General features: G+C 40.2%; 1 protein-coding gene across 1 annotated transcript; it reads left to right on the top strand.

The window, feature by feature from the left end:
* Nucleotides 1-1,707: 1,707 nt before the first annotated feature.
* Nucleotides 1,708-24,964, top strand: LOC104163016 (UPF0606 protein KIAA1549L-like; the record flags this gene model as incomplete). The annotated part of the gene is made up of 6 exons (XM_009701891.1): nucleotides 1,708-1,871; nucleotides 7,754-7,944; nucleotides 11,808-11,935; nucleotides 13,570-13,593; nucleotides 22,924-23,102; nucleotides 24,736-24,964. Coding segments are annotated over 6 exons (905 nt in total), but the record flags the coding sequence as incomplete, so codon positions are not given.
* Between the last annotated feature and the right edge of the window lie 2,780 nt (nucleotides 24,965-27,744).

The raw sequence follows: 27,744 nt of genomic DNA, 5'->3' as shown, positions 1-27,744 counted from the left end.
CATTGCTGGGTCATGGTGAGCTTCTCATCCGCTAGTACCCCCAGGTCGTCCTCCTCAGGGCTGCTCTCGATCCATTCTCTGCCCAGCCTGTATTTGTGCTTGGGACTGCCCCAACCTGTGTGCAGGACCTTGCACTTGGCCTTGTTGAACTTCATGAGGTTCACAACAGGCCCACCTCTCAAGCCTGCCAAGGTCCCTCTGGATGGCATCCCTTCCCTCCAGCGTGTCAACCGCACCACATAGCTTGGTGTTGTCAGCAAACTTGCTGAGGGTGCACTCCATCCTGCTGCCTGTGTTGCTGACAAAGGTGTTAAACAGCACTGGTCCCAGTCCTGACCCCTGAGGAATGCCACTCGTTATTGGTCTGTACTTGGGCATCAAGCTGTTGACCGCAACTCGGTCATGTGGGACAGTGTCAAATGCTTTGCACAAGTCCAGGTAGATGATGTAATTTGCTCTTCCCTTATCCACGAAAACTGTAACCCCATTGTAGAAGGCCAACAAATTTGTCAGGCACGATTTGCCCTTAGTGAAGCCTTGTTTTCTGTTGCCAATCACGCCCTTATTTTCCATGTGCCTTAGCATAGTTTTCAGGAGGATGTGCTCCATGATCTTGCTGGGCACAGAGGTGAGACTGACTGATGCGTAGTTCCCCAGGTCTTCCTTTTTTCCCTTTTTAAAAATGGGGTTTCCCCTTTTCCAGTCAGTGGGAACTTCACTGGACTACCATGACTTCTCGAATGTGATGAATAGTGGCTTAGCCACTTCATCTGCTGGTTCCCTCAGGACCCGTGGATGCATCTCATCGGGTCCCATGGACTTGTGCACCTTCAGGTTCCTTAGATGGTCCCAAACCTGATCTTCTCCTACAGTGGATATTTCACTAAAAATTCAGCATCATAAGGAAATTACCTGGTGTTTTTCCAGAAAGAAATGAAATGAGAGAACTGGAGATGTGTCACTGGAGGATCTCCTATATGTGTACAAGTTTAAGGTTCATACTAAGAGACTTTATTCTGATAAAATGGAATCTAAAATGTTTTAGCATCGGCTTTCTGAAATGTACCTTTTTCCTGGTGCTGTTAATATATCTGCAAGTAGCTCTTTTCAACATCATCATTTCCCCTCCTTCAGAAATGATGGATTCATTTTGACCTTAGCTATGATAAAGTATTTCTAGATCACAAGAGAAGCATTTTATTATTGCCCTATTGATATAAATAGTAACTATTAGCATGTTTAACTAAGAAAAAGCTCTGCCAGTTTACTCCTGCTGAGCCAGTAAGTCTGACACCAGGTGTGGACTCCCTGGGTATACTTTTAACACACATGCTACCTTATAAGCTGGTTTTGTGTTTGAAAAATAATTAAGAATGTATTACTTGCACCTTTTTTTGTTTATTCTATAAATGAACCATTGGATGATACCTAATATAGTATCTAACTTGACTTGGGAGTTCATGGCTGCTTTTGCATGTAAATAAGTAACATATAACTAAGTAAGAGAAGAGAGCCCAGGGATTTGTGAATTGAACGGTCTTGCAGAATAATTTTTCTTTTTTTACTTAAGGATTACAAAGGTATAGGTAGATTACTAACAGTCCTTTTATGCTAATTATTATATGGAGGCAGTTGAAGACTGTGTTGGAAGCAATTTAAATCTTTGCACAGTTAAACTTACCAATGTTGGTTTGCAATTTTCTGTAGCTGTGGTGAAGAACCCCCCAAACAACCTGTGGATCATTGCCGCGGTGCTGGCTCCCATTGCTGTGGTTACAGTTATCATCATCATCATCACAGCGGTTCTGTGCAGAAAGAACAAGAACGACTTCAAACCAGACACCATGATGAACCTGCCTCAGAGAGCTAAAGTGAGTGACTGATCTCTAGATCCAAGATGTCCATTTGCTTTCTGAGATTTTAACTGTGTTTCTCTGCTAGACGTAGTTGAAGGATTTTTGGAATTGAAATGGTTGTTACTCACACGTTGGATCTTTGCACTTCTTCTCTGACTTTGATACCACTGGTCACAGCACTTACTGCTCTTTACTCAGGACTCATCAACTTCCGTCACAGCTCGTCCCTTGCCACATAGGTAGCAGTGACAGAATGACTGCTATGCAGTGATGTAAGGCACAGAGCCATTAGGGCTGAGCAGGCTTTACTCAGGCAATTCCTTCGTTCATAAAGTTGAGGAAATGGGATAATATGCCCAGGCCTTGTCAGCAGCACATCTCCCGTAGGAGCTCATTCTCAAACCCATAGCCTGAGCTGCTCCAACCTGCTGTGAGTAGCAGTGGCTCAGGCTCTGGGCTTTGGCAGCAGTTCAGACCTGGTCCTAACCAGAAGTTCTTCACCCAACTGCTAATCCAGAGAATACATGCTTTGAAATTTTTAGAGCTTTTCTCCCACTGCTATTTTTCTTTCAGATGTTTTGAACTTTCTGATTTATTTGTGGATATTGTTGGTTGGGTTCAAACAATTATATTGTCCTTAAAGTTACTAACCCAGATCAACTACAAATTTTTTTTTTCCCAAATCAAATGCATTTCCAGTTTGATTCTCTAACAGAAAAATGTCACAGAATACTGATTTGTCTCCATAAAGAAAAAAGTCTGCTGCCTTAATGCTGCTATTAAATGGCTCTTAAATAGGGCCACCCAAAGTTAGGAGTTTTTAGTCTACAGAGCCTGTGTGTAAGTCATACTATTCCTTTGCCCTTTTAGCTGGCTTTGTTCTTCTGCATTGGCATGGGATTGAAATGATAAATTTTTTCTTTGGTTTTTTAATGCTACAGACAGCAGGATTATTGTGATTTCAGCTCTGTTGCTTCTGCTGAAAAATGTGGATTGGAGAGAGAGTTGAAGGAAGGTATGATGCATATGACAGCTCTTTTCTCCTCATCTTAGGTTAGTTGCAGATGGGTGCAGCTGGTGCCAGTTGGAAATAGACATTTGTATCAAAAATGATGCGAAAAAGACATTTCCATTTTGGTTCCAGTACGCTCATCTATTTATCTGGTGTTATCAAACTAGTGTTAAGACTAGATCTGCAAAAGTGAAACAAGCAATATCACAAACAAAAATTAATACCACTGCAGTGATATCACGTGGCATCCCATTGAAACCTCTAAAATGCAAATCATGTTTTATTAGGGGCTGTTGCAAATACTGTGCAGCACTTGGTGGTTCTTGTATGTAGTCTTAGTCCCAGCTAAAGGACAAAATGGGACTAAATTTGTAATTGTTTTGAGCTGACCATCATTATGGGATACTTTACAGCTGAAGAAAGTTGCTAATTAAAAGAAACCACTGCTGACTGAAGCTACTGCACAGCAAAAAACTTTTAATATTTTAATCTATAGTTGTCATTATAAAAGGAAAGAAAGTTGAATTTTTACTTTTCCTGAGAAACCAGATTTAATCAGGCTATAGGATACATGGTCGGGTTAACACTTACTCAGTCAGATTACATTTGCATCAGCAGCCAACGTCATCAGACGGGAGCTGGATGTGTAGAACAAACCAACTGGTGCTGAGCTCCCAGCATCCACACTATGTGCATTTCAGGGGATTTCCCTGCAGACTTGCTCACATTTGCAGCTAGAGTGCAGAAGGTCCGCTTCTAGAGTGCATTTCCCCTTTTTGGTATATTTTTGAGACTCCATAAAATTTAATTTAATTCATTATATGAGAAATGATGCATTTCAAAATGAAAGCTAAATTGCTTTCTGTTTAGTTTCACAATGATGGCTGCATCAAACTGTTCCGCCAGGTCTGGTTTAGAGTACATGCTGGTATATGTACTGTCGAAGATAAATTCTGCAGCGGACTGGGAATGGACTGGTTTTGTCCTTCCTGATTTCAGCATCTTTACTTAAAAGAAGGTTAGGAAATGTATTTTGGGAAGATAATGAAATAAGGTCATTTTGAAAAGAACAGTTTTAGTTTTATTTTTAATTCCAGCATTAGGGGTACCAGATGTAGTGGTAATTACTTGAACTGAAATTGCTATGTTTCATGCAGTTCAGCAATACAAATAGCTGATGAGCACATATCTATATCACATTTAAAATGAATATATTGTATTTCATGGCTTAGAAAAGTGCCTGAGACTGCTTGATTAATACTGAACCTGTTCTGTAAGCGGAGTCACAGCAGAGTGATTTTTAGTTTAAGAAGCAGATTTAGTATTTTGTTTCTGTGCGTCTGAAATTTGCTGTTGAATCACTGGAGCAATTTTTTGATACCTTTTTGAATATCCAGCAAACTGTATAGAGAGGAAAAGAGAATATTATGGGATACCCACAGCCTTGGATTTCAGCTGTTTTTGTTTTCAGCGGTGCCATTTTATATGGTCGGATTCCAAAAGTCCTGTCCCAAGGGGACTGGCAGAGCATAGCTGGCTGTTCATCGCTGCAGTCCTGTTGGTGCTGGGAGCAGGGGAGGCTGCAGGTCCCCGCAGAGCAGAGCTGCCTGCCGCATCCCTCCAGCGGGACAGGGTGCGCGAACACGGCACCCAGGGGTAATGAAACGTTCAGCGTTAAATATCCTTCTGCGGCTGGGGGAGGTGATGTAACGTAACGGCAGCATTGCTGCCCGTGCCTGGTAATTAAGGACTGATTTTTTTTTGGCTGTAATAGACTGAAGGCTAAATAAGCGAAGTTTTAAAAATGTCCTCTCATACATAGTGTACTTTATAGTATCTTTCTTAGGAATTGCGTTGCTGATCTGAATTGCCTTAGCAGTCAGGGACATCGGGACTAAGTTGCAGGGAAAAAGGACTGTTACCATCTTTTTTTCAGTTGGCTCTCCAGTTGTAAAATTAAAAGAAATATAAATTCAAATTGTTGAAATTCTGATGGGAATTTATTTTAGTGTTTTTTAAATGCTGTTTTTATTTTGAGCAACTGTTTTTACTTTGAGGTTTTGGATAGATGTTAGCTTTTTCCTCCCTTGCTTTCTAATTCACAGCACGCTTTTTTAAAGGCTGTAGTCTGATTTGTCACCTTTCCTTTCTTTTAGAGCATGAAAGAATAAGCTTGCAGGTAAACAGAGATAAGATCTGCAGTCTAAGACCCGCAAGCAAAAGCAAATACTGCAGGCCATGAGAAAACGATCACTATCAATTTGATAAAGGGCATGGGGATAAAAAAAAAAAAGATCAGAGAAACGATCTGTGTACATGAGTATACATGTAGAGAGGAGGGGCTGATCATAATTTTTTCTTTTTTCCCTTTTTTTTCCCTTTTCTTTTCTTTTTGAAAAAAAATCAGTGTCTTTTTCATGATCATTACAAAGAAAAAAAGTCACAGAAACAACTCCCTTTATTCAATCTGCCCTTTGCCAGGCAATGTAATTTAATGGTCTCATCATTCATTTATTGTTTCAAAAGCAATATTCAAATTCCAGTCCTTTAGTCTTTCTCAGTATTTTGACTGTATTGGACATCTATGTTTGCACTGCTTCAGCAGTGCCTGATCGTGATTTAGTCTTGCCAGTTCCCTTCAGGGGTGGTAAAGCCATCTGCTCCTGTGGGCTTTTACAGAGCAGGGTTCCAAGATCAAATTTTATTTAACGCAATATGTCCGCTGATGAGGATGGCTTTTTCAGCTCTTCCTTTATTGCAGTTTGTTTCTAGACATGGTGGTAAGTAGAACTCAGGTTAAAATAATCCTTCATTTTCTTCCTTTGGCAGATCCAAGCTGGGACTCTGCAGAGTTCTTTAGTAATTCTCATGTTCTGATGCTTCTGGTTTGGTTTTGTTTGGTTTTTTTTTTGTTTGGTTGTGTTGTGTTGTTTTGTTTTTTAAAATAAGATATGAAGGAGAGTAGAAGAACCTTTGACTTATTTCTCCCTCTATGCCTTTGAATTAACTGATTTAATCAGCTTTTCTCTTTTGTTACCTTTTTGCAGAATATCTAGGAGAGCCTTGACTAACACTTAATATAGATAATAAGGTTGAAAACATTATTTTGGTTAAAAATATTGCTATCTAGGATGTTGTGCAGTAGTTCTTCCTAGCTGTCCTTCACACAGCTTCTGCTTTCCCTTTCTTAATTCCCTTCCCTTTTTTAATTTCCTCCCTTCATAGCTAATTTGGTGACTGCTTTTGGGGTTACCCTGCCTTCAGAGGAGGGCAAGCAGAAGGCTCCGTCGCGGGCGATATTGTCATGACTTGCCGTGAGGTGGTGATGGTGAATTGGCATTTCTCTGATATGTTGCAAGTTCCATTGTGGTAATGTGCGGAGATGTCCACTCTCCCAAATCAGCGTTAACATCTCCTTAATGCACTGGAGCTACTTATCAGAGGAATACTGAAGTACATGAGCACATTAGAAGTCATCAGCCTCAGTTCGAACAGGAGATTAGGAATGCAATGCAGATCCCCATAAATAAAAAGCATGTTTTGTTTTGTTTTAAAAAAAATAGAAGACAGCCCCATTATTTTCAGACTGAGATCGCCTATGAAATTTATCTGTATTTATAGCTATAGCCTAGATTTAGTGAGGGATAGAACAAGAGAAAATGTTTTTTCAGAGCTCATCCCTTTTCTGTGCCATCAGCAAGTTTGTGTGTTGTTTTTTTTTTTTAATCCAACTGATTTTCTTCCTTAACTAGACTATTCAGTGACAACATGACAGGAACCTGAGAGAGACTATTCAGTTATTAACTATCTAATTCTGATGTGTTTCCCAAAGCAGATTTGAGGGTTAAAATCACCATTGCTCGTCTTTGAGGTGTTTTATGGTGCTTTTTAAATATTCTGTCAAAAGTCTTTGTACTTCAGGAAGAGCATCCTTTCAGTTTTTGGTAAATTAATTCAATTTAGAAGAATATTTTTGTGTTACGTGTTTTTTACGGAGATGGTCAGGAATTTGAGTGATTTATTTTTCATTTTTTTCCTTCTCTTTCTTTTCCAATAGAAAATGTAGCTTAGTGTTTGGGTTGGTTTTTTTCCCCTTCTCTTTTTTTCCCAATAGAAAATGCAGTTTAGAAAGTCAAGTTTTGCTCAAATGCTTAAATTTTTCCATTAAGAGAATCCACCTTTCGGTGACTGCTTTGCCCAGAAGGTATGTGTCAGTTCTGCTTGTTCCTTGCAGAGGCAGCAGGGAAAGTCCGACCGGATTTCGGAGGAGGAGAGACTGGGCACACAACCCTTGGCTGCTTTGCCGTAAGGCTCTTGCGAATGCCGCTTCCCGAGAGAAACAAGTGAAGTCAATAACAACCTTCCCAGTAGGCAACTGGCAAGCCAGGGGAAATATAATTTCACTGATCTGAAAAAGATCCTTTTCTGGAAAACGTTGCCCATGAAACTTTGATGTGTGCCTTTTTTACTTTGTCTTGATTTGGAATAAATTACTCCCACCCTTTTTGGAAACATAAGACTTTTGTCAGAGAAAGTTTTCCATTTTCTGTATGGTCTTATTTTTCTTCCTCCTAATTTTTTTTGTCTGTATATTCATTCTTCTATTGTCTGTTAGGAATTTCTGGGGGTGTTACAGCAGGGTAAGAAAGGTTAGCCAAGATCAATTTTATACTAACTAATCATGTTTAAAAGATGTGGAATGGAGATCTCTTCAGAAAGTTGGTTTGTTTTTGAGCATTCGTGTGACAATCTACATAGTTTTACCTGTCACTTCTGTAATTAAAGTGGTTAAGAATTAGTGGAAAATATTATATTGAAGTGGAAATTTTATATTACCATATGACACATGCTGGAGATTTCTTTTTTTCTCCCACTTTTTTTGCAGCCAGTACAAGGCTTTGACTATGCCAAGCAACACTTGGGTCAGCAGGGAGCTGAAGATGAGGTTTTACCTGTAACTCAAGAGACTGTCGTACTTCCACTTCCAGTTAGAGATACTCCTGCCTCCCAGGAGAGAGAAATTACTCAGGATGGGAGCACCATCAAAACTGCCAAATCCAATGAAACAAGGAAAAGGTATGGACTGGCATGTTTCTGCAGAGGGGTAGAATAGGGTACATGCTACTGGTTGCTTAGGAAAAAACTGTAAGGTTTGGCACCCAGACTCTGTGTGTGGCAGATGGTTCCTCCATGATATATTCTTGGCATAATGCTCGTCTGCGCTGGATGTGTAAGATTGCAGCAAAATACAAGATAAAGTGAAGTCTTCGGAGATTGTACATGCACAGAGGAGGTAAATGGGAAGTGGCTCTCATGCATGCTGGTGTTGTACAAGAGATGAACCCAAAAAACCCATGGGGTCTGGAGCATGAACACCGGTCGTTTATCAAACGAACCAAAAGACAGGACCTTAGCCACTGTAAGTTGCTGTATCTCCACTGACAGACTGTGTCACTCCAGAATTGGACCAAATGTCTTCATTAGCACAAGGGCAAACCCTAAACATCCACTAAATTATGGAAGATCTCTAGATCCAAAACATCTACAGCAAGACAAAACTTTCGAGAGTGTAAGAATAGACTAGATAATGTCAGTGTCTAGGGTAAAGTGTCCCAAGTTTGCAGTTTCTTCGTAGTAAGTCTACAGGGTTGTAGGATCACAGAGTAGAAGGTCCCCAGGAGGCTATCTGGCTCTTCTTCTCCACTGCAGGGTGAAATACACCCCTAACTCAACTTTATCTACCCTTTTTAAAAGTCTTGCAGTGGTAGGATGATCACAGCCTCCTCAAGCAATCTGTTCTTCACTGCCTTTCCTGTTAGGAAGTTTTACCTCATGTCTACCTGCAGTCATCATCAAAATAGCTGAAGGTCATTATTTCTTGTCTCAGTCATCTCAGGCAAGGAAAGCAGATTATCCCTTTATCCTAAATAGACTTGAAGCATTTCAAACAGTTTTCTTTGACCCACTGTCCTTGAAATTAATTTAGCGCGGAGGATCATCAACTTTTTATTGCTGAAGAATTATACTGAAGGGAAGAGAGGAAAGTAAAACTGTTAGGTAAACAGCCTGAATAGAGATAATAGTTGTTGTCTAGTTCACTGGCATTACACAGCCCTTGCCTCTTGAAGGGACTGGATAACATAAAAGAAGAGTATCTGGCTAGTGCAGAGAAACTCTATAGAAAATTGAATCTTCATAGATGAGTCCCCTCATCTTGTACTTGTCAACACACAGTGATGTTTGCCCCTTTGAAGTAATGGAAAAGCTTGGAAAACTTGGCACAATATTGCTGTATGCTGTCACAGGGACACACTGGAGTCGTCTGCAGCGGTGGGAGGCGCCGCGCTGGGAGGTGTCAGGCTGCACAGCACAGGGCTGGAGGACCCAGTGCTGCTGCTCTTCGTGGTGGGTAGACCTCCCCATTGGTCATAAGCTGAGGATTTCCCCTACAGAGAAATGGAAACAGGAGGATCCTGAGCTGATGTCTGGTGTGGCATACTTTTTGGGCTGTATAATAAGTAAATTGCCTGGAATATGGAGAGAGCTGTCTGCAGGGAGTTACCAATGGAGAAAAGTGAGCGGCTGAGAACTCCCCTGGTTCCTGCGATTGCTTCACTGGGTTTGGATGTAAACTGTTAATCTGCCCTTTTATGGCAGTGCTGTGTTGTTCACACCATAAATGACTTGAACCAATCAGCACTTGTCCCTTGTGAAGTCCTCCATCTTCTGATGAAATGACAAATGGAAGATGACCATGACAGCGGCTGTGGCTGCTGCTGCTGGACCACCACAGGTTAGGTCTTTGCAGGAGCTGTTCTTTAAAATGTTTTGAAGCCTCTCCAAAGCCATGTGTAAATACACACACAAAAATGTAAACCAGCCCTATTAATTAATCCTGTAACAAAAGTGATTAAGCACTTCACTTGGTCCTTTGGATGAGTGCAGAAATCCCTGTCTACTTAATCTGCACAATTTTAAACAAACGTTGATAAGCAAACTTGATCCAGGAACTCACAGAAAAGTTATTCTCATGATAAAATGTGTTGAACCTTGGTGCCTTTCTAAGCAAATAACTAAGACTTAGTTTTGCCTCCTTCAGGGTGATTACTTGAGTAAGTGAGAACATGCAGAATTTTAGCCTTTTTTTCTTTCCCCGGAGCTGTGTCTGGGGATGGAATTTAATGGTTTCTGAAGATGAAGAAATATTTCTTGACCTTTATGTATTTTCTCTTTCATCCACGCTACTTTGCAGCCTGGAAAGGTCAATTTAAATCAGACTGCCATGAAGTGGCTGGTAACTGATCAGAATATCTTCTCTGATAATACCACTGAAGGAAACTTCACAGTTAATAATACGATGGCCACTTAAAAAGGATGAACATTTAGATTAGTGGCAGCAGAAATCATGGTGCAAGCTATCCATCCTTGCTTCTTTTACTTGTTTCCAAGTGGAGCAGATTTTTTTCAGGTGTTGATCTGTCCCTGGATGAATTTTTTTACTGGGCTGGGATTATTCATTAGCAGTGACAGACAGGTTTATAGGGGAGACATGCTACTTTTCAAGAATATTTATTCTCGATAGAATTTCACAAGGCAATCCTCAGGCTGGGCTGGGCTGAGCTGGGTTGCATGCTGAGTTCTCCTAAAGCCCTGTAGCTGGAAAGAGCCTGTCTCAAATTATGTATATTTCCACTTAGGCTATCTTCAAAAGAGAGTCCTGAAGAATTCCTTTTCTCATATTTGTCCCTTCCTGTTCTGACCACAGTAAATGCTCTCTACTTACACCAGACAGGGCAGTCAGAACTGGAGGTAAATGAAAATTTCAAGCTGGCAATATAGTATTGGCAATAATTTACAGGACAGATTTTGCTTTAGTACCATTGTTTTGCTTTAGTACCATTTTCTGGATATAAAGCCATCATGACAGCAGTAGAACTCGATTTGATTATTTTTCTGTGTAAATGAAAGTCCCGATGACTAAGTCCATTTTCTTTACATTATCCTGTTGTTGGCCACAACAATTCAGTGATAGATTGCAGATAGGTGCATGAGTAACTATAGAGGTCCTATAGATAGTTTTCATTTCCATTGTGGCAAGTTTCATGTGTAGAAACAATGTAACATGGTGTCTGGATGTGGAGTAGCACCGAATTTAACGTTTTCTACTTTGGCCTGCTTTTCCCGACTTGTGCATTAGGATTTGAGTTATTTGCCCACCCAAAAAATAAGAGAATCTCTGCTGAGCTCTTTCTCCCAGTGCAGCCCAGAGTTATGCTACTTATTTCTGTTCTTGCTCCTCATTGGGACTGAATGCTGGCAGCAGTTCTGCTCTGCCCTTCCTCCTGACCCTGTGCAGGGATCAGTTTTGGAGCGAGGATATGCAATGGCTGAGTAAAACAAGCATTTTCTTAGGAGTTTCAGCAAATAATGGTGCTGGTTAAACTAGGTTATCTGCAAAAAAGGATAAAAAGGAGAAGTTTCTTAAGATGTGTAAAGTGAGTGAGTGACTTTTGCATTGTGGCTGACAAAACAGCTGAGTGTAAATGCAGGCTAAATAATAAAGGAATTAGTTTAGCCATCTATACAAAAATAAAGGTCTGCTTTATTTTAGCTATATAAACAACACTGAATTGATAACAGGATTTTTTTGTGCTCTGCAGTGCAGCTTCTGTCATTGTGGGGGTTGTGCATGAGAAGTGGTTGTGTTCGATGCCACTACGATGCCTGTCAACCCTGAACTAATTGAGAAGTTGTGTTCTCCTACCATCACTGCGTTCCTGCCTTTACCGTGTTTCTGTGTGCAGTTTATATTCTGTCTCTTTTTGGTACAAAATCAGACTTGAAAACTCAGTGATGCAAACTGTGCGAATGAAATAACCTTGAAATGAGGTTTATAAGGAAGAACTCACATCCTCCCTTGTTGCTATGGTTACTTGCAGCCGGTCCCCGAGTCAGAACGGCTCCATCATCAGCAACGGGTCGGGAAAGCCCAGCTCCGGCCGGAGCTCCCTCCAGAAAGTAATGGCACCGCAAAAAGTGACAAAAGATGAAGGAAGGAAAAGAAACGGTGAGAAGCGTTTCCTGATGAAAGCTGCTTGTGGTTGCCCCTGTAGCTGTACCCACACAGACTCTAGCTGTGTTGAAACCATCTTCCTATACCTTCAGCAGTACTTAGGCATTTTCTGTTTGGAGCTAGTTTTGTGTGTTTTCTCTTTTTTCCTTCCCCTTTACTGCTGTAAATGTTTTTTCAACCTCACATGAAACAGTATGCTGTTTACTCTTTGTGTGGGCCTTTGCAAGTTTTCTTTCTTTTTTTTTTTTCTTTTGTTTTTAAATACCAGTAAACTAATGAAGACATGATGCTGCTTAGAAGGTAGACAGGGCTTACAGCTTTTTTTTTTTTGGTATAGAGCCCTAAGATATTAATTTCCATTACTGCTCTTTCTAAGCTGGCCCAGATCTGATGAAGATGAATTAATTAGGTAAAAACTAATTTGAGAAAGTGTGAGACGTCCAGAGCTTTAACGTTCCATCTCTTATCATCTTCTTCATACCTTTTTGTTATTAACGCTTACTGACAGCTTTTCCTGATGCACCTAGGATGTTATGCTGGATGTTTTTTACAAGCCCTTGGTTGATGGTGGTGACCTTGTGACTTGAGATGTATCAGGAACATCTGATAAGAGCAGAATTCAGTCCCCTTTTTCCTTGCTTTTCTTTTGTCTGTGTCTCTGCTTATTTCTCCTGAGTTATAGCTTTGCTTCCATAGCTATGTTTTCCATATGAATAGAAAACACTGTGGCTGAACCAATTGATCACTTCCCTCTAAAGGGAAGGAATTAAACTGGATGTAGTCTCATCAGACTCTGTCATGAACACAAGTCTCTAATTCTTTGTTAAAAATGTAAGTGTGGATGGAAGGACTTGGATAAAGAGAAAATCTTTAGATCTTTTCTCCTTTCTTCAGCAAATCACCTTAGTAACCTCTGTGGAGCATTCTGATGGCAACCCTGGTATTGCATCGTATCGTCTCTTGATGATCATTATGCCTAATACTAAAGTGTCATGCAAAGGCTTTGCTGCTTTAACAGGAATAAGTGCGCTACAGAGACAGATACAAAGCACCAGGAATGGCCTGTGTAGCAAAATCATACTACATTTTAAAATGTCCTCTGTTCTTTGCATTCATGTACCATAGAGCATTGCATCTTGTGGGGACCGTATGATTGATCTAACTGTAGTAGTCTCTTTTTAAATCGGCTTCACTGAGATTTATGCACATTTGCAAATTCACACAGAGAAGTGAAATTGTTAATTTTCCTTTGTTATGTGTTTGTCACTAGTACTGCCACCTTCTGACAGACCTGTCACTTTACTGATTGCTCCAGACCTGTAATAATAAGTATTCTGACTGGTCTTTCTTGAAGAGGTCTTTTTTTTTTTTTTTTTTTTCCCCCCTCATAGACAGCATAACAGTATTTCATGGTTCTAAGTTGCAAGGGTCGTAATTATTTTTTCACTGTTTCAAATGTAGCTCATTTTATGAGACAACATCATTTTTGATTTCCAGAGTTAAAAGCTGTAATTTATGCTGGTTTGGTTTTTTTCCTATCCAGGAAAACCAATATTCAAACCAGTGTCAGGTGATGTTTACACATGTAGGCAAAATAATTTAATGAAGGTATTTTTTTGTTTTGTTAGGTTTTAAATCTTCAAAGAAAATTGGTAAGAACTTCCAGTTTCTTTCTTAAAGAATTGGCTAACATCTAACATCCTTTCTTCTCACCTGGACTTTAGTTTGTTTCCAGAACATACACATGCTACTTAAAGAAACCTTGCAATGTAGTATAAGGGAATACTGACCCTTTATTTTAAATCTTAATTTCATTATAATTTTAGCTTCAACTTTATCTGATAACAATAACTATGCACTTTTCAAATTATGCTGGAAAACTAATAACTGCTTTATTTACATGTTTATTTTACCTTCTCTTTTCTGTCTTCTGGAAAAAAAGCCGAATAATGATGTTACTTAATACGGTCAAGGTGCCCCTTGTTTGAAGCAGCTAAATAATTTCTAGTTCTACTGCCATAGAGCAAACTTCTGTAGTGTATACTCCATTCATACGATGGATTCTTATCATTTGTTCCTACTTGCATGCTGGCACCAAGATCTTGAGCTCCTGTGGCAGAAAGGAAGAGCAGTATTTGCCTATTTAAAAAGTAGTAGTACAACATATATAGAAAATATGAAATGGATAGGCTGTTTCCGTCTGACTATTCTGGCTTTGAAGGAACCTGTGTGTGAAACACCTTATTGGCAGAGCCCTCCTGGTCGAGACTTCAGCTACTGCTAGAGGAACTTCCTTCACCTGACTGCCATAGCCCTACAAAGGGTCGCCTGGTAGTTTCCAGGCATGGATATGAAGGGGAGTAAATACATTGTTCCCTGGTAAGGAGATGGAGACTTTTTAGCTGTAGACATGTCTTTTAGGAGATGTTTAGGAGAGTTTCCTGACACAACCATTTCAGAACAGCTTCTGAGAAGGAAGATGCGGTCAGAATTACAGAACTGCCCCCCCATTTATTTCTATATACATGTGCAGGTGTAATTTTGACTTTTGAGTTGTGTGATCCCAAATGACTATTGAAGTTGAAATTAAAAAAAACAAAAATCAAGGCACCCATTACTTTTCGTCACGCAGCTTACACTTTTTTCCCCCAGTGCTATGATTACAAACACTGTCATCACCTCTGATATTTTGTTCTTTTTGCAGGGCATTATCTTTATCCAGCATGATTAGCATTAATAGAATGTGTTGGCTCTTTTTCCTTCCAGTTTAAGAAAGAAGCTTCTTTTCTCCTAGTTGTTTGTCTGAACCTGCTCCAGCTCTGTAGCCTTCTTGTAGGCTGATGCTTCTAATGCGCATGTCAGCAAAAGCAGCAGCATATTTTCTTCTCTGAAAAGCAGCATCTTGAAACTGGAATGAATCCCTTGATGGTCACATGTTTGATTTGGGGACTCCAAGTTAGAATGGCTCATTAGTTGCTATAGTTACAGACCAATTTTAGATTCTATTTCTTGCTGACATTTAGTTACATGGAAAAATGACAGCACTGGATGTTACCTCAGTACATAAACTGTATATGGCTTATATCAAAATTGACTCCAAATAGAGTGTGTCAGGGCTGAGAGTGAACAATGTGAAACCAGCATAGACTGACAGGCTTGGCTTAAGGACCTGATGTTTTGGAGGATCAGGAGAACTCTTCAGCTGAGCCTTATTTCTACAAAAAACATGAATAAAATATCTGTTTTTATTAAATAGTGATAAACTTTGGTCAGATAATAGCATTCTTTTCCTTTTTTCTTGGAAAACACTTACTAGTATTTTAATGGAAGGTTTCCTTCCTAAAAGTTGATAAGTTGTGCATTCATTTACTTTGAGCACCTAAAAAAAAAAAAAGTAAAACCTTTTTAAAAAAAAGCATCCAATGGCATATGTTAGAGGACTGAGAGATAAATGAATCAGCCAAGCAAGGTACTGGCAGTCTCTAAGATGGGTTTGTAAGAGAGCGTGGAAGAGAACAACAGGATTTTATCACTTTCACCTATCGTTTTATCAGGCCAAACATAATTCAGGGAGAAGCAAATGGCTGAACTCACTTGTACATAAAGGACTGTAGCAGCCTACAGTAAAACCTTTCCTTTCACTAACTCCTCACAAAAGGAAGCCAGTGAAAGTTATATAGGTTGTTTTCCAACCTTTAAGTGCTTGATCTTGCAACCTTCCCATTAACATCTTCAGGAGGGTGTGATTGCTTGTTTGTTTTGAGAAAAACAAAAGCTTTAGATTGCTAGCAATTCTTAATGAAGGCTGTGACTCCATATGTTTTGGGCTGAGAACTCCTAGAGTTGAGCCCAGTTTTGCACTTGAACTTCATCATCGTGAAAGGACGCACGTCATGGGTGGAGATGCACAAGCAGTATTCCCAAAAAGTCAAACTTCCTTGTGTAAGAAACCTTCCTTTCCTCCTCCTAGGAACCCCAGCTGGAACACTTCTTCTCGTCTTCCAAGCATTTGGACATTGTCTTTAAAAATAGATGTAACTTCTCAAAAGTTGTTCAGTCAAGGACCTTCCTCCTTTCTAAAATACCAGTCTCTAAGACTATCATTTTTCTCTATCCAGGCAGAAGCTGTCATATGAATTTTTAATTCTCTTTTCCTTCTGTTCTTTGTAGGGATATCTGAAAATCAGGTGTCTGCAGGAACAAAGTACTGGGGAGGAAATCTTGGCTGTATTATTGGCTTAGCTAAAATCAAAGGGATTTTGGATGTAACTCAACCAAGCTATGATACACTGCCTCGTTTATTCTACAGAAGTGTGGGCCACCAGTTTTCACACTATCTGATGTGGCAGCTCAGCGTCAGAGCCAACTTTTCTGAATTTCTAAGCAGTTGTCCGTAGTGACTCAAATTAAAATGAAATATGGCAACAGCAAGAGAATCCAGTAGCAGTGATGTAGTAGTCTGCTTTGACACAGAGTTAGCTGGAGGATCTGGTGTATCCCAGCAAACATCCAGTACCCTTCACCTGCCTTTTCTGTGCTGGGTGGGGTGCAATACAAGTTAGAGTGGAAAGGGCTTCATCTTGCCAAATTTTTGTCCTTTAGAATTGGCTTCCTAGTCTAACCTAACCAAGTAGGCTCTCTAGTGACTCCAGAGGGTCGTAGCTAACTGGGACAGATCTCTCTGCTCTGGAGGTGCTCGCCTTTTTCTTTCCAGTGAAGAAGGAGCCCAGACAACTGCATTAGAGCATATGTGCAGATTTGACGTGAGATGATTCCCTTTCATGATGCCTATCTCTGAAAGGCTGAGAAATCAGAGTTCTAGGAAGAATTTATAGTGTAGAGGAGTATTTTTTTCATCATCCATTCCCTTATCCTGAAGCATTAGCTTCATTTGCCCTAGAAAGAGTCTTTGTGGAGATCTTGATCTAACTCTTCACCCCCTCACAGTAAACTCCTAGGCTTTTCTGGAGTAATTTCCTGAAGTTTAACAATAGGAGAATAAAAAAAAGAATGCACAAAATCCTCTTGTTCAGCTGAAATCTGTCATATTGGCAGCAGTTACTGTTCTCCTTGAGCCTCCCAGAAGCTTTACATGTTGATTCTTGGGGTTTTTTTTGGTCTCCAAAGATTTCAGCTTGTGTAACATAGCCTAATATTTCCCCATACTATTTCCATTTCTTCCACTGTCTTTTGTGTGTGTGTGTTTGAAATATAGAGAGCGCTGTGCCACTGCCAGTATCCTGCTGGTGACAGTAAACCCTTTGTTTCTTCAGACGTAGCCAGTGCCATTTCCTGCTGCTTTCTCCACTTGGTTTTGGTTTGCAAGGGGCAGCCAAGTGTTGTAGCATATTCTGTGCCACATTTCTGAGTCTCTTCATGCTGCTACAAAAGCAAAAGGTGCCAGTGCTCCACTGCCTCTTTCCCCAGAGAGTGGAAGAAAAACAGCACCTGCGGGCTGTCCATACCCCATGTGAGTTGGGCCACCCAGGTGCCCTATTCAGAGGTGTGGTAGAACTTGCATAGGATAAGTGGAAAGTACTTTCTGTTTGGCCTCTTTTAGGTCAGCATGGCTAACCCAGAGAGTGGAAGAAAAACAGCACCTGCGGGCTGTCCATACCCCATGTGAGTTGGGCCACCCAGGTGCCGTATTCAGAGGTGTGGTAGAACCTGCATAGGATAAGTGGAAAGTACTTTGTTTGGCCTCTTTTAGGTCAGCACGGCTAACCCAGCTTCCCTTTTTTTTTTTTTTTTGAGCCAATCTTTTTGATTGCTTTTCTCATGACAAGAAAATTCCTTATCCTATGTTGCTAAGGTGCCTGTTGCAGCAGACCTGTGAAGGAACTGGGATCTGCAGGTGGTTGTGCAGTTAAGTATTTCTTAATTCATGTCTGCCTTCCCCTCTGGATGAGCTTTGCTCTGCCACTAATGGAGTCTGACAGCAGTTTTCATCCAAGCAACAGTGCAAAGAGTGTGTAGATGTTTGTGCCATCAGATCCAGTGGCAGTCTGGATGGCTGTGATCTTTGACTAACATGTCAGCATTGAAGAAGATGAATGTAGAGTTTTATTGTGCAAACAGAAAACTATTTCTGCGAAGCCTTTTAAAACTTATAGAGCACAATTTTCTTAAAGCCAAGGCTTCTGTTGTAGGTTCTCATGCCTTCCCTGTCTCTCTAGTTATCATCCTTGTCAGTTAAAATTTTTTTTAATTATTGAACATGCCTAGGATGATAGTACAGAAGTGCTAGACAAGAAAAGGAGCTGATGGATTCTCTACAAACATTATGAAATACATGGTCTTTTTTTTGAAAGACTTTGATATTGAAATAGATGAGGCAGATGTGGTTGGAGGAGAAGACAACCACAGAGAGAGATATCCTTGCTTCTGCTTGTAAGGACAAGAAACCTTCATAGAAAGTAAATGAAACAAGTACCTAATAGAAGAGTAGTCACCCCATATATACAGGTTCATAAAAAACCTGCAAGTGCCAGTTTAGAGCTCTCAAACGACCTGCTCAGGTAACTCCTATTTCAGTATCCCAGGCAAACCCAGGACTGTCATGTCCTGGCATTTAGCAGACTTTGCATATGAGAAGACAATATCCAGGAGGAATCACGAGCTGCTTCTATTAGTCTGTAAGCCGTGTGCTTCTCTGAAAATATAGTATTGGTGCTGTTCGTGAAAGGCTTAGAATTGCACTGTCTCACAGTTGGCTGTATTTTGGAAAAAGGGAGTGCATATGTGTACACAAGTATGTTTTCTCTTACTGCAGTATCTTCTAGAGAGGTACTTCAGTCCTGAATAGGTTCAGATACTGATGCTAGGAAACTTGTATTTTACTGATAGGCTCCTTCAGAAGCATACGTGTCTTTATTACTAAGAGCTCTTGTTCATACCTTTCTGGAGATAGCTGACAAAACAATTATTTAGATGATGTAGAAAATTTCTAATTTTTTACTATATAGAGAGATTTTATCTAAAATGAAAATTATTTCCCTATTATTAATTTACATTCAGCAGTCAGGATTTCTGTTTGAAATACTAATACGCAGGCTCTTTCCTGAGGAGATAGTCTCGTAGCTCTGTGGCATAGCTTGCTCTTTGTCAAACTATAGATATGCACTATAGGGATGCTTACAATGTATGCATTCCCTTCTGACAAAAGAAATCTTTGAAAATCTTTAGTGCTTCATTGAATGACCCAAGAAAAAGCTGAGCACGTCTACTTACTTGCGAGTGTTTCCCAGGTTTTGGCTTTATGTGTTTTTCTCCATCAATATCATTCTTTTCCTGAGGACTTCCAAAATCAGTCAAATGGTTGCTTCTGAGCAGGACAGCACATATCTTTGTTTCAAGCATTCGCTGTAAGGTTACTTGATCCACAGATAATTTAAATTTCCATACTTTTTTTTTTTTTACAGGTAAGTATTTTAGTCCTTTTTTTTTTCTCCCTTCCAACATGTTTTGATTTGGGAAAGGGGAGGAAAGACAAGGTGGAGAGAAAGAAAGAGGAGAGAAGAAATCTTGTGTCGCCTTCATATTGAAATCTTAGGCTGACAGAAGTCTAACTTTTTTTTTTTGGAATATAAATTAATAACTAGACGAAAAAAGACTATTCCACCTGTCTAATTGTTTCTTAACCCTTCAGAGCTGCAGTCCCACAGCCCTGTTCCCCTGGCAGAAGGACCAGTGTCACGAGTGGGTAGCACCACCTGCTGGCATCGCCGGCTGGAAGTCGTGCAGGGCTGCACCGAAATGGGAGGCTAGCATCCCTGAAGCAGCTTTAATCTAGCAAATCTTGTATACTCATAGCTGTAGTGATGTGGAGGTGAAGCTTCAGCGATGGTCCTGCTCTTCAAAAACCCAGTGCCGTGCTAATCTTCGCTGCAATTGGCACTCAACCTGAATAAATGATTGCTTTGGATGTATCTTCATGTACTTCAGTCACAGGAAGATTAGGAGGAGTAATTCAATCTCAATGGATCATGTGGTGTAAGATATCTAGCACAAGATGTTTCAGAGATGGGAAATTACTATTAAGTAGGTGATTAAGTAAGTTTTTTTTCCCTTTGCTGCTGCTGAACTTCTAAGTCTCGCTATGTGTGCACGCAGAGAGTGCAAGCAAGAGTAGAACAATGAATCCATTATAACGTTGCTATGCATCTGTTTAAAAACAGGAATTAAAAGCATTGCTTTAAATCTTTGTTGCTAATTATAATATGCAATTGTGCTTATTGTGAGCAACTAGAAAGAATATCTGGGCAGTTTTCTGAAGTTTCCCACGCCTGTCAATCACTCGTCCAGCTGAGGTGTTCGGATGGGTGGACTGGCCCGAGGCAGAGATACACAGCAGAAACAAACACTCCAGGACTCCCACTTTTCTCTGAGCTCCTTTGATTTGTTTTTTTAAAGTTTAGAGGTTGCTGTGGTTCAATCGTGTTATGAATGCTTGCTGTAAATTCTCTCTCGAAAAGAGATGGTTAGGAGCAAATATTAAAATTCCCACAGTACTTGCTTGTGGTTCACTGCTGATACAAACTATAGCAGCGTGCCAGTAATGACAGATCACAGACCTTCTTTATCACTCATCAGTGAAAAAAAGGGCAATGAAAAAAGCCCTACTTTTATATTATAAATGCCAATTAATGAACAAATGCTAAGCTAAGGTGGAATAGACTTCCGATTTCTAGTCCCATTTGGCTACTATTTCCATGCCAATAGCACTGCAGTAGATGCAGGAGACGTGCTCACCCACGAGAGGACTGATAATGAGGGTGCTCTTTGCTGTCAGCGTACTACATCAGAAGTAGCTGTTGTCTGTGATTCCTGATTGTCTTTACTCTTAATTTTTCTTTAATGAGCCTTTGAACCAGAGGAATTCTGTTTAATTAAGCAAAACTCTTGGTTTCTGATCCTGAAATGAGGTCTGAGGAGACAACCCGTGCATCTGTAGCTAGTCATGCTCTCTGTGGGTGCTGGGAGATCACTGCTGTTGTCTCAGCAAGCGCAGTCCTTCTGAAACACTGGGATGGAAATGCAGCTGCACTTCTTGGGGCTTTCTGCTTGAAGCAGGGTACACAGAGGATGTTTGGAAAGAATAATGTTTTGCAAGTTGATGCTTAGCCAGAGTTTTTGGGCATGTCTGGCTCAGGCAAATGCTGAGACAGGCAGCCAAGGAGAAAGGATTCCACAACTTCTTGGTACTTGGACCACTGACGAGATGCTATCCAGGCTCACCTGAGCTGTAATCATCATGAGAAACCATGTTTGTTGGTGAAAAATACAATTCAGACGAACTTTTTCTCTGTTGGACACAGTCATGTCACGACAGAGGTACCTTGTTAGGGTAGCGTGAAAGTTTCGGTGGTGAATTACAGACAAGACCCGTCTTCCAGAACTGCATTTGGTGACTTACATGAGAACTGAACTGGTTCAAAATGCCCCCAGGGAAGAATGTCCATGCTTCACTTTTATGCTCCTTGTAACGTAAATGCCTTCCTGTTCAAGTGTGGTCTGTGACAGGCAAGTATCTCTTCGTTCCCCTGTTTTTGCTGGTGTGGTGTCCTGGCAGCGTGGTTGGCAGTGGGAGTCTGGCAGTTAATTTCAGTGAGCCAGGCTCATGATCCGCTTGCTCCGGTGAGCATACAAATTCAGAGTGTTTGAACAGGAGGGATGAGAGGATTTCAGATGCAGTAAAGACTCTGTCGTATTTGGACAGTTCTGTGGAGCCAGAGGGACAATATTTAATGACAGAGTGATTTAACCCATGTATTTCTCCAAAGCTCAAGTAGTGTCAACTCCAGTCCACACCAAGTACAGGCAGAAAGATAATGAGCTTACTTAGTGGGTTCATATATTATGTTACTACTGTCAAATATTCCCTTACCAAAATCATTGACTGTCTCAACTGCTGAGTTTATACAAGTCCATTGTAATTTGTGCAGTGATTAAATATTAAATCAGAATGTATTTTCAGAGGAAATAAATTTAGAGCAGACCACTTTGTTCTTTAGCAGAGAATCTCTGCTCCTGTCAGCTAGGAGATGGAGCAAACATTCTTCCCTCTAATAGCATAATTATTCAAAAATGTTTGCAAGGATCTCTTTGTAGAATTTGTGCTCATGCTTTAGAGTCATTCTTTTATTCTAAAATGAGGATAAAAGGTTTAAGATTCAACAGCTGACAAGGTGATGCACGTTTACAAACAAAATTTGGAGGAGAAAAGGGCCCAATTGTATGTGAAAGAGTTACCCATTTATATAGAAATCTAAACCTAAAGATACTCTGCCATGCATTTAACTTTAAAGATTTTTCAGAAGCCTTCTTCTGTCTCTTAAGAAATTTTAATGGTTTAACTTTACAGCCACCTGAGGTACTGCTTTGCAAAGCAAAAAAATATAACATAAACTTGGACACCACCAGTTTCTTAAGCATGTTTTAACACACGACAGTAATGCTTTCATTTTAACAGATAGAATTTTTAGCATTAATAACTTTTCTAAAATCAGTAGGTTTATTTTGCAAATTTTGAGAATGCCTATGCTCTTGCAGTATATGACGTAAACCAAGCTGCACTCTTGGGTTAGATCAGGTGTAACTACTGATGCCTTGGCATGTGGAGATGTGTGCATGTGTGTGTGCATATAATGTCTTTTCTATGTGAAATCTAGGAAAAGATGTACTTTGATTTTCATTGTCATTTTCATACAATTTTCTGTGCCATTCTTTTTGTCCTTTTTTTCCATCTTATTAGTGCAGATTGGAAATCAACCTCCTTTGGGGGAGTGCCAGATAATCTTATGAATACATAATGTTACCTATAATCTAATGGGATTTTTTTTCCAGTGTAAAGGTCTCCCAGGTCTGCTCCTTGAGTGTATGGAGCACATCATTAATCTAAAGCGTATGCTTGCTGAATTTCATCTTGAACATGCAGTAAAAATACCTTTGTCTTTATGCTGAGTAAGTTTGATGTGCTTTAGTGCCTATAAGTGATGAAGAGGAAGGAGGCATTCTCTTTGACAACATTGCCAAATCTGCCATTGACCCCTTCGACACCTCTTCTGGATCAGTACAGCTGATAGCTATCAAACCTGTGGCACTACCGGCTGTTCATGCTGCATCAGATAGGAGCCAGGAATCTGCCATCATTAATGGAGAGGTAAGGACTGTCTGATAATGTCTCCAGATGTTTCCTTGGCTACATCCACAGGTGGGACAATCTGAAGCCTGTTAGAATTGAGGACTGGTAGGAGCTTTTCACTCTGATGCTATATAAAGTCCCATTAGCATTGTGAGCTCAGAGGTCTGAGAACTTAAGATCTGCTCTTTCACAATGCATCTATGAATGAATGTGACCTTGGAAGAGGCAATTGTCTATATTCCTACCTTCCCAATATCCTTCTCTCCTATCATATTCATTTTAACGAAATGAGTAATGAAGGCAGAGAGCAGAATAAGATCTTTGTCTACACGAATTTTGTGGCTGAGCATGGAAATGTATATAAATCATCTGGGTGCCAAGCTGATCTTTCTACACTGAGCAATACATTTCATTCAGAACAATAAGGGATGCAACAGGACCATGGCATTGCTCAGGCTGCCCTCCAGCCTGTGCAGAGGGTGCAGTTGTTTCCTGGGAACAAAGTGGGATGGCACAAGCATCTGATCCAGGTGCTGGCCAAAACCCATGATTTAGCTCCAACACTTGGATGATTATTCCTGTTTTTATGTAGATTTAATCAAGACCGGTTCATTTACAAAGGACTGAGGCTTTTATATAGTTGTTAAACATGATGGGGACAAGCCAGAGAGGTGTCTTGTTTGCAAACTTGCACTGCAACAGCCATTTAAAGATCAGCCAGAATCTCCCTGATGCTGTTTAAAAGCAACCAGAAGGGCTACAGCCAGAGACACAGTAAAAGGCAGTGTCATCAGGCTTCCCACGTGGGCCTAGATTAGAGCAGTCTGTTGTGCTTCATTTTGTACTTGTATTTTAAGTGCTGATGTGCCACGTAGTTTCCAAACTCAGAGAAAGGCTCATTTAGATTTCAGCGTCTATTTTCTGTAAGTCAGCAGGATGGCAGTCCCAATGCTGTGTGCTGTCTTTTACACACATTTCTTGAAATTTGTGAGAAGACTGTAGAATTTGATTCTGGAAGCACAAAGCCCAAGTAGATTGCTCATTTCCATATAACTGACAATTTGAAGCAGGAGGGAAATTTCCTTAATGCTTAGGACATCCGTAGAACCTGACCTGTATCAGGTCAGACCAAACACCCGTTTATTTAAGGATCCTGTCTCTGACAGGGGCCCATAACAGATTTATAAGGAAGGATGTAAATAAAAGGAACACATGATGATATTTGACCGGAATTCTTCCCCAGCCATCAGTGATGACTTATTTAAGGTTTTGTGTAGTCAGGGTGATGTCTCTGTACTTACGGGACCCTAGAAGAGTTTTCATTGGTGAGTTCTCCCCGTGATGCCCAAAAGCAAGCATGGTGTTGGGTCATGACAATTGGCTAACATCATCAGTGTTTTTCTTCAGTGGGTGTATCTGAGTCACTGTTGTAATGATACATAGTTTTTAGGCTAAAATTATTTAACCATCTGCCAAGCCATAAAAATGCAGCGACTCTGTTCACTTGCAGTTCCTGGCTGCTTACAGATGGCATGGTGTGGTACAAAATGCGCTCTGTAAAATGACACATGCAGCGCATCAAACACTCTGACAATATCATTTGGAAATAACCAGTCCAGCACCATCCTTTAAATGTCTTTTTGCCTTTCAGGTGAACAAGGCTTTGAAGCAGAAGTCTGATATAGAACATTACCGCAACAAGCTGCGCTTGAAAGCCAAGAGGAAGGGGTACTATGATTTCCCACAGGTTGATAACAAGGGGCTGACAGAGAGAAAAAGGATGTATGAAAAAAACCAGAAAGAACTTGACCATATTTTGGATCCAGATGCAGATGTCTCATCCCCGTTTGCTGAACCTAAGAACAGGTGAGACTTTTTATATGCAGTTCTTCGTCTGGGAGGAAAGCTGATGTCCAGGGGTTGTAGGGAATCAAAGGGGCTGTTATTAATGAACCAAATGTTTGTTGTACGGTCAGCTGGCCCCTCCTACTTTATGAAGAAAATTCATACAATCCACGATTATTTGTGAAAGTGTGTCATCTGGTAAAACTGCAATGTGGTTAAAAAGAAAGAAATGGAAAGACAGAAAAATAAGAGAAGGGACTGCTGCAAGTTCTTGTGAGTCATTTTCCAAGTAAGGTAAATAGAAAAAGTGGTAGTAATGTTTTTGGTAATACTGAGAGGGGACTTAAGCCAGGAAGTCAGCAGCTGAATTTATTTGTTTCCAGATTTCAGTGGTGGTGTTATTTTGTCATTATTTTTACCTGAGTATAACTATTTCAGTAGGCATAAGGTAACACAACCAGTACATTGTCCATGAATTTCAGTAAGTCCTGCAGAGATGGTATCTGTAAGGTACGTACCTGTTATTGGTGATCTTCCTGTGCCTTTAACAGAGAAATTCATAATTTGCTCATCTGTGACATGAAGCTGGCATATTGTATAACAGTACTAATGTTTGATTAACACTTCACTGTCTCTTGAGGATGGCACACCAGTAGTATTCATCTCCCCATTTTAGAAACGAGGGGGGAGTGTACATGCTGATTCTGCCTTAGCCTGCTGTGGGTGGGTGGACCTGCTCTGCTGCTGGTGCTCTCTGAAACACAAGTTGACACATGGAAAAGAGGAGATCACACCAGTCCTACCCCGGGAATGGCACAGTGTGCAGATTCCTTTTCCTTTAGGGGTGGTGGAGGTGTGAAGGATTGTAAGAGTGTTTGCCATTGCACCTCGCACCATGAGGGCTCTGGTTCTTACTTAATCAGGGACCAGCAGCAGTTGACCCATGAGAGAAAAAGGAATCCTCTGGAAATGGCCCTCATGCCTAGTGCAATCTTGTATCCTTTCTCCTGGAAAGGTCAGACCAAAGTTTTCCCATGAGCATAAATCATGGCTGCAATCAAAGTATCGGTGGTGACACAGTGTGCAACTTCAGCAATCACCCTTGGGGCACGGAGATGAAAAAGACTGTCATGGGACATACAAAAGCAGTGTCGGCTCAGAATATGGGCAAAAGCTGTGGTCAGATGAACTTCTATAGGTCTAGAGTTAAATGACGGAGGGCTACTGCTGTTGGGCTGTTTCCCAGGGTTGCACTGGTCAATGAAGAAAACAGATGCTGAATTAACTGTATGTTATGTCCTTGCTGGAGGGTCTGGGGCATCATTTCCTTGTGCAGTTTTCCAGTAAGGGAGGAATAAGTTGCTCCAAGTGCACTGAGAAGGTAAGATAGTGAACCCTTGGTACACAGGAGTCCTGCTCTGTCAGCACAGTCTGTCCAGAAAATATAGATGAAACAGTAGAAACATTGATATGGCTGTGTGCTGTACATGTAGTGAAGGACGGAGGCATTACTTAGAATGTTTATTATGTGTCACATGCCATGTAGGAAGTGTTTAAAACATTACACATGAAGCTTTAATGCTAGCCATCTGCTTTTTGTTAAATATACTGATGTTTGTTTGTTCATGTGCCAATGTGCTGAAGGGTCCCAGAATACAATTTTTCTGCATGTTTCCTAATGTGTTGTGTAAACCTGTCATAGTCTATTTGAGATAGTGATCACGGGCATGATATAAACTGCTTGAAGGCAGGTGTACTGCTGTAGAGGAATGATTTCATTGTGTAGCTGAACCATAAAAGGCTGACTGCCAGATTTACTTGTTAAATATATGGTCTATATCCCTACATAGGAAAAGACAAGAACCATTTTTGATGCACTTTCTGTAAAGACACAAAGCATTTAATGAACTTCACAGATGCTGCAGATGCTTGCAAACAAAGCAATTCCAAAGTTTATGCTAAAGTTTCCATACTAAGACCTGGAACTGAACTTGACATGCTGCAGCACACATGACAGTATTATTGTCTTCATTTTTCTAACTAAAAATAAGGTGGCTAAAATGGCATACTGCTGGAGGAAAACCTTGAATAATACTACAAGGTACTGTGGGTTTTGGTTATTGATAAGTAATTCAATACAATTGTATTTCTGTACTGAAATAACATTGCTTTTAAAGCAATCTAGGTTAGGAAAACATTGAAAAGATTTGATTTCTAAATTTTTCTGCTTTAAACCATTGTATATATCATTATAGTTGCAGTAATTAAAAACTGAAAAATTGATTTTTTAAAAAAAATAATATCACTTAAGAGTAAATCAAAGATTTCAAAGTTTCTAGGGAAAAGGTCTATTCCATTCTTTTCTGTTTTGTATATATTCCACTAACTTACATCACATTATTACAGCATTTCCAAAATACATCAGAAAATAAAGATGCAGTTGCTTACATTACATTACTCAAGGTCACCTTTACATTTTGGATTTTAAATTGTATTTAAAAGTGACTTACAAAACACTGCTGCTAAATAATTTTATTTGTTCAAGAAGAAATAGCTTTGTGCTCTTCGTACCTTTGAGTGGACTGTACCATAAAATTCATGTTTTAATGTTTTAAAATGTTCCAGTTGTGTTCCCAGAAGGTACTTGCTAACCCATTTGGATGCCAGTTGTTAGTGTTCCTACCACCTTTCTCATTAGTAAAACTTTCTTAAATGAGCTAATTGGCAATCTCAAGGCAATTTTTAAGAGCCGACTGATGATATACACTATTCTGGGATTTTCTTTAATAGTTTGTAATCAGGTCAAGAATCTACA

This window comes from Cariama cristata, unplaced genomic scaffold (genome assembly GCF_000690535.1).
Source record: "Cariama cristata isolate BGI_N322 unplaced genomic scaffold, ASM69053v1 scaffold1616, whole genome shotgun sequence".
Taxonomy (NCBI): domain Eukaryota; kingdom Metazoa; phylum Chordata; class Aves; order Cariamiformes; family Cariamidae; genus Cariama; species Cariama cristata.
Note: the sequence above shows the minus strand (reverse complement) of the source record. Positions and strands in the feature narration are given on the sequence as shown.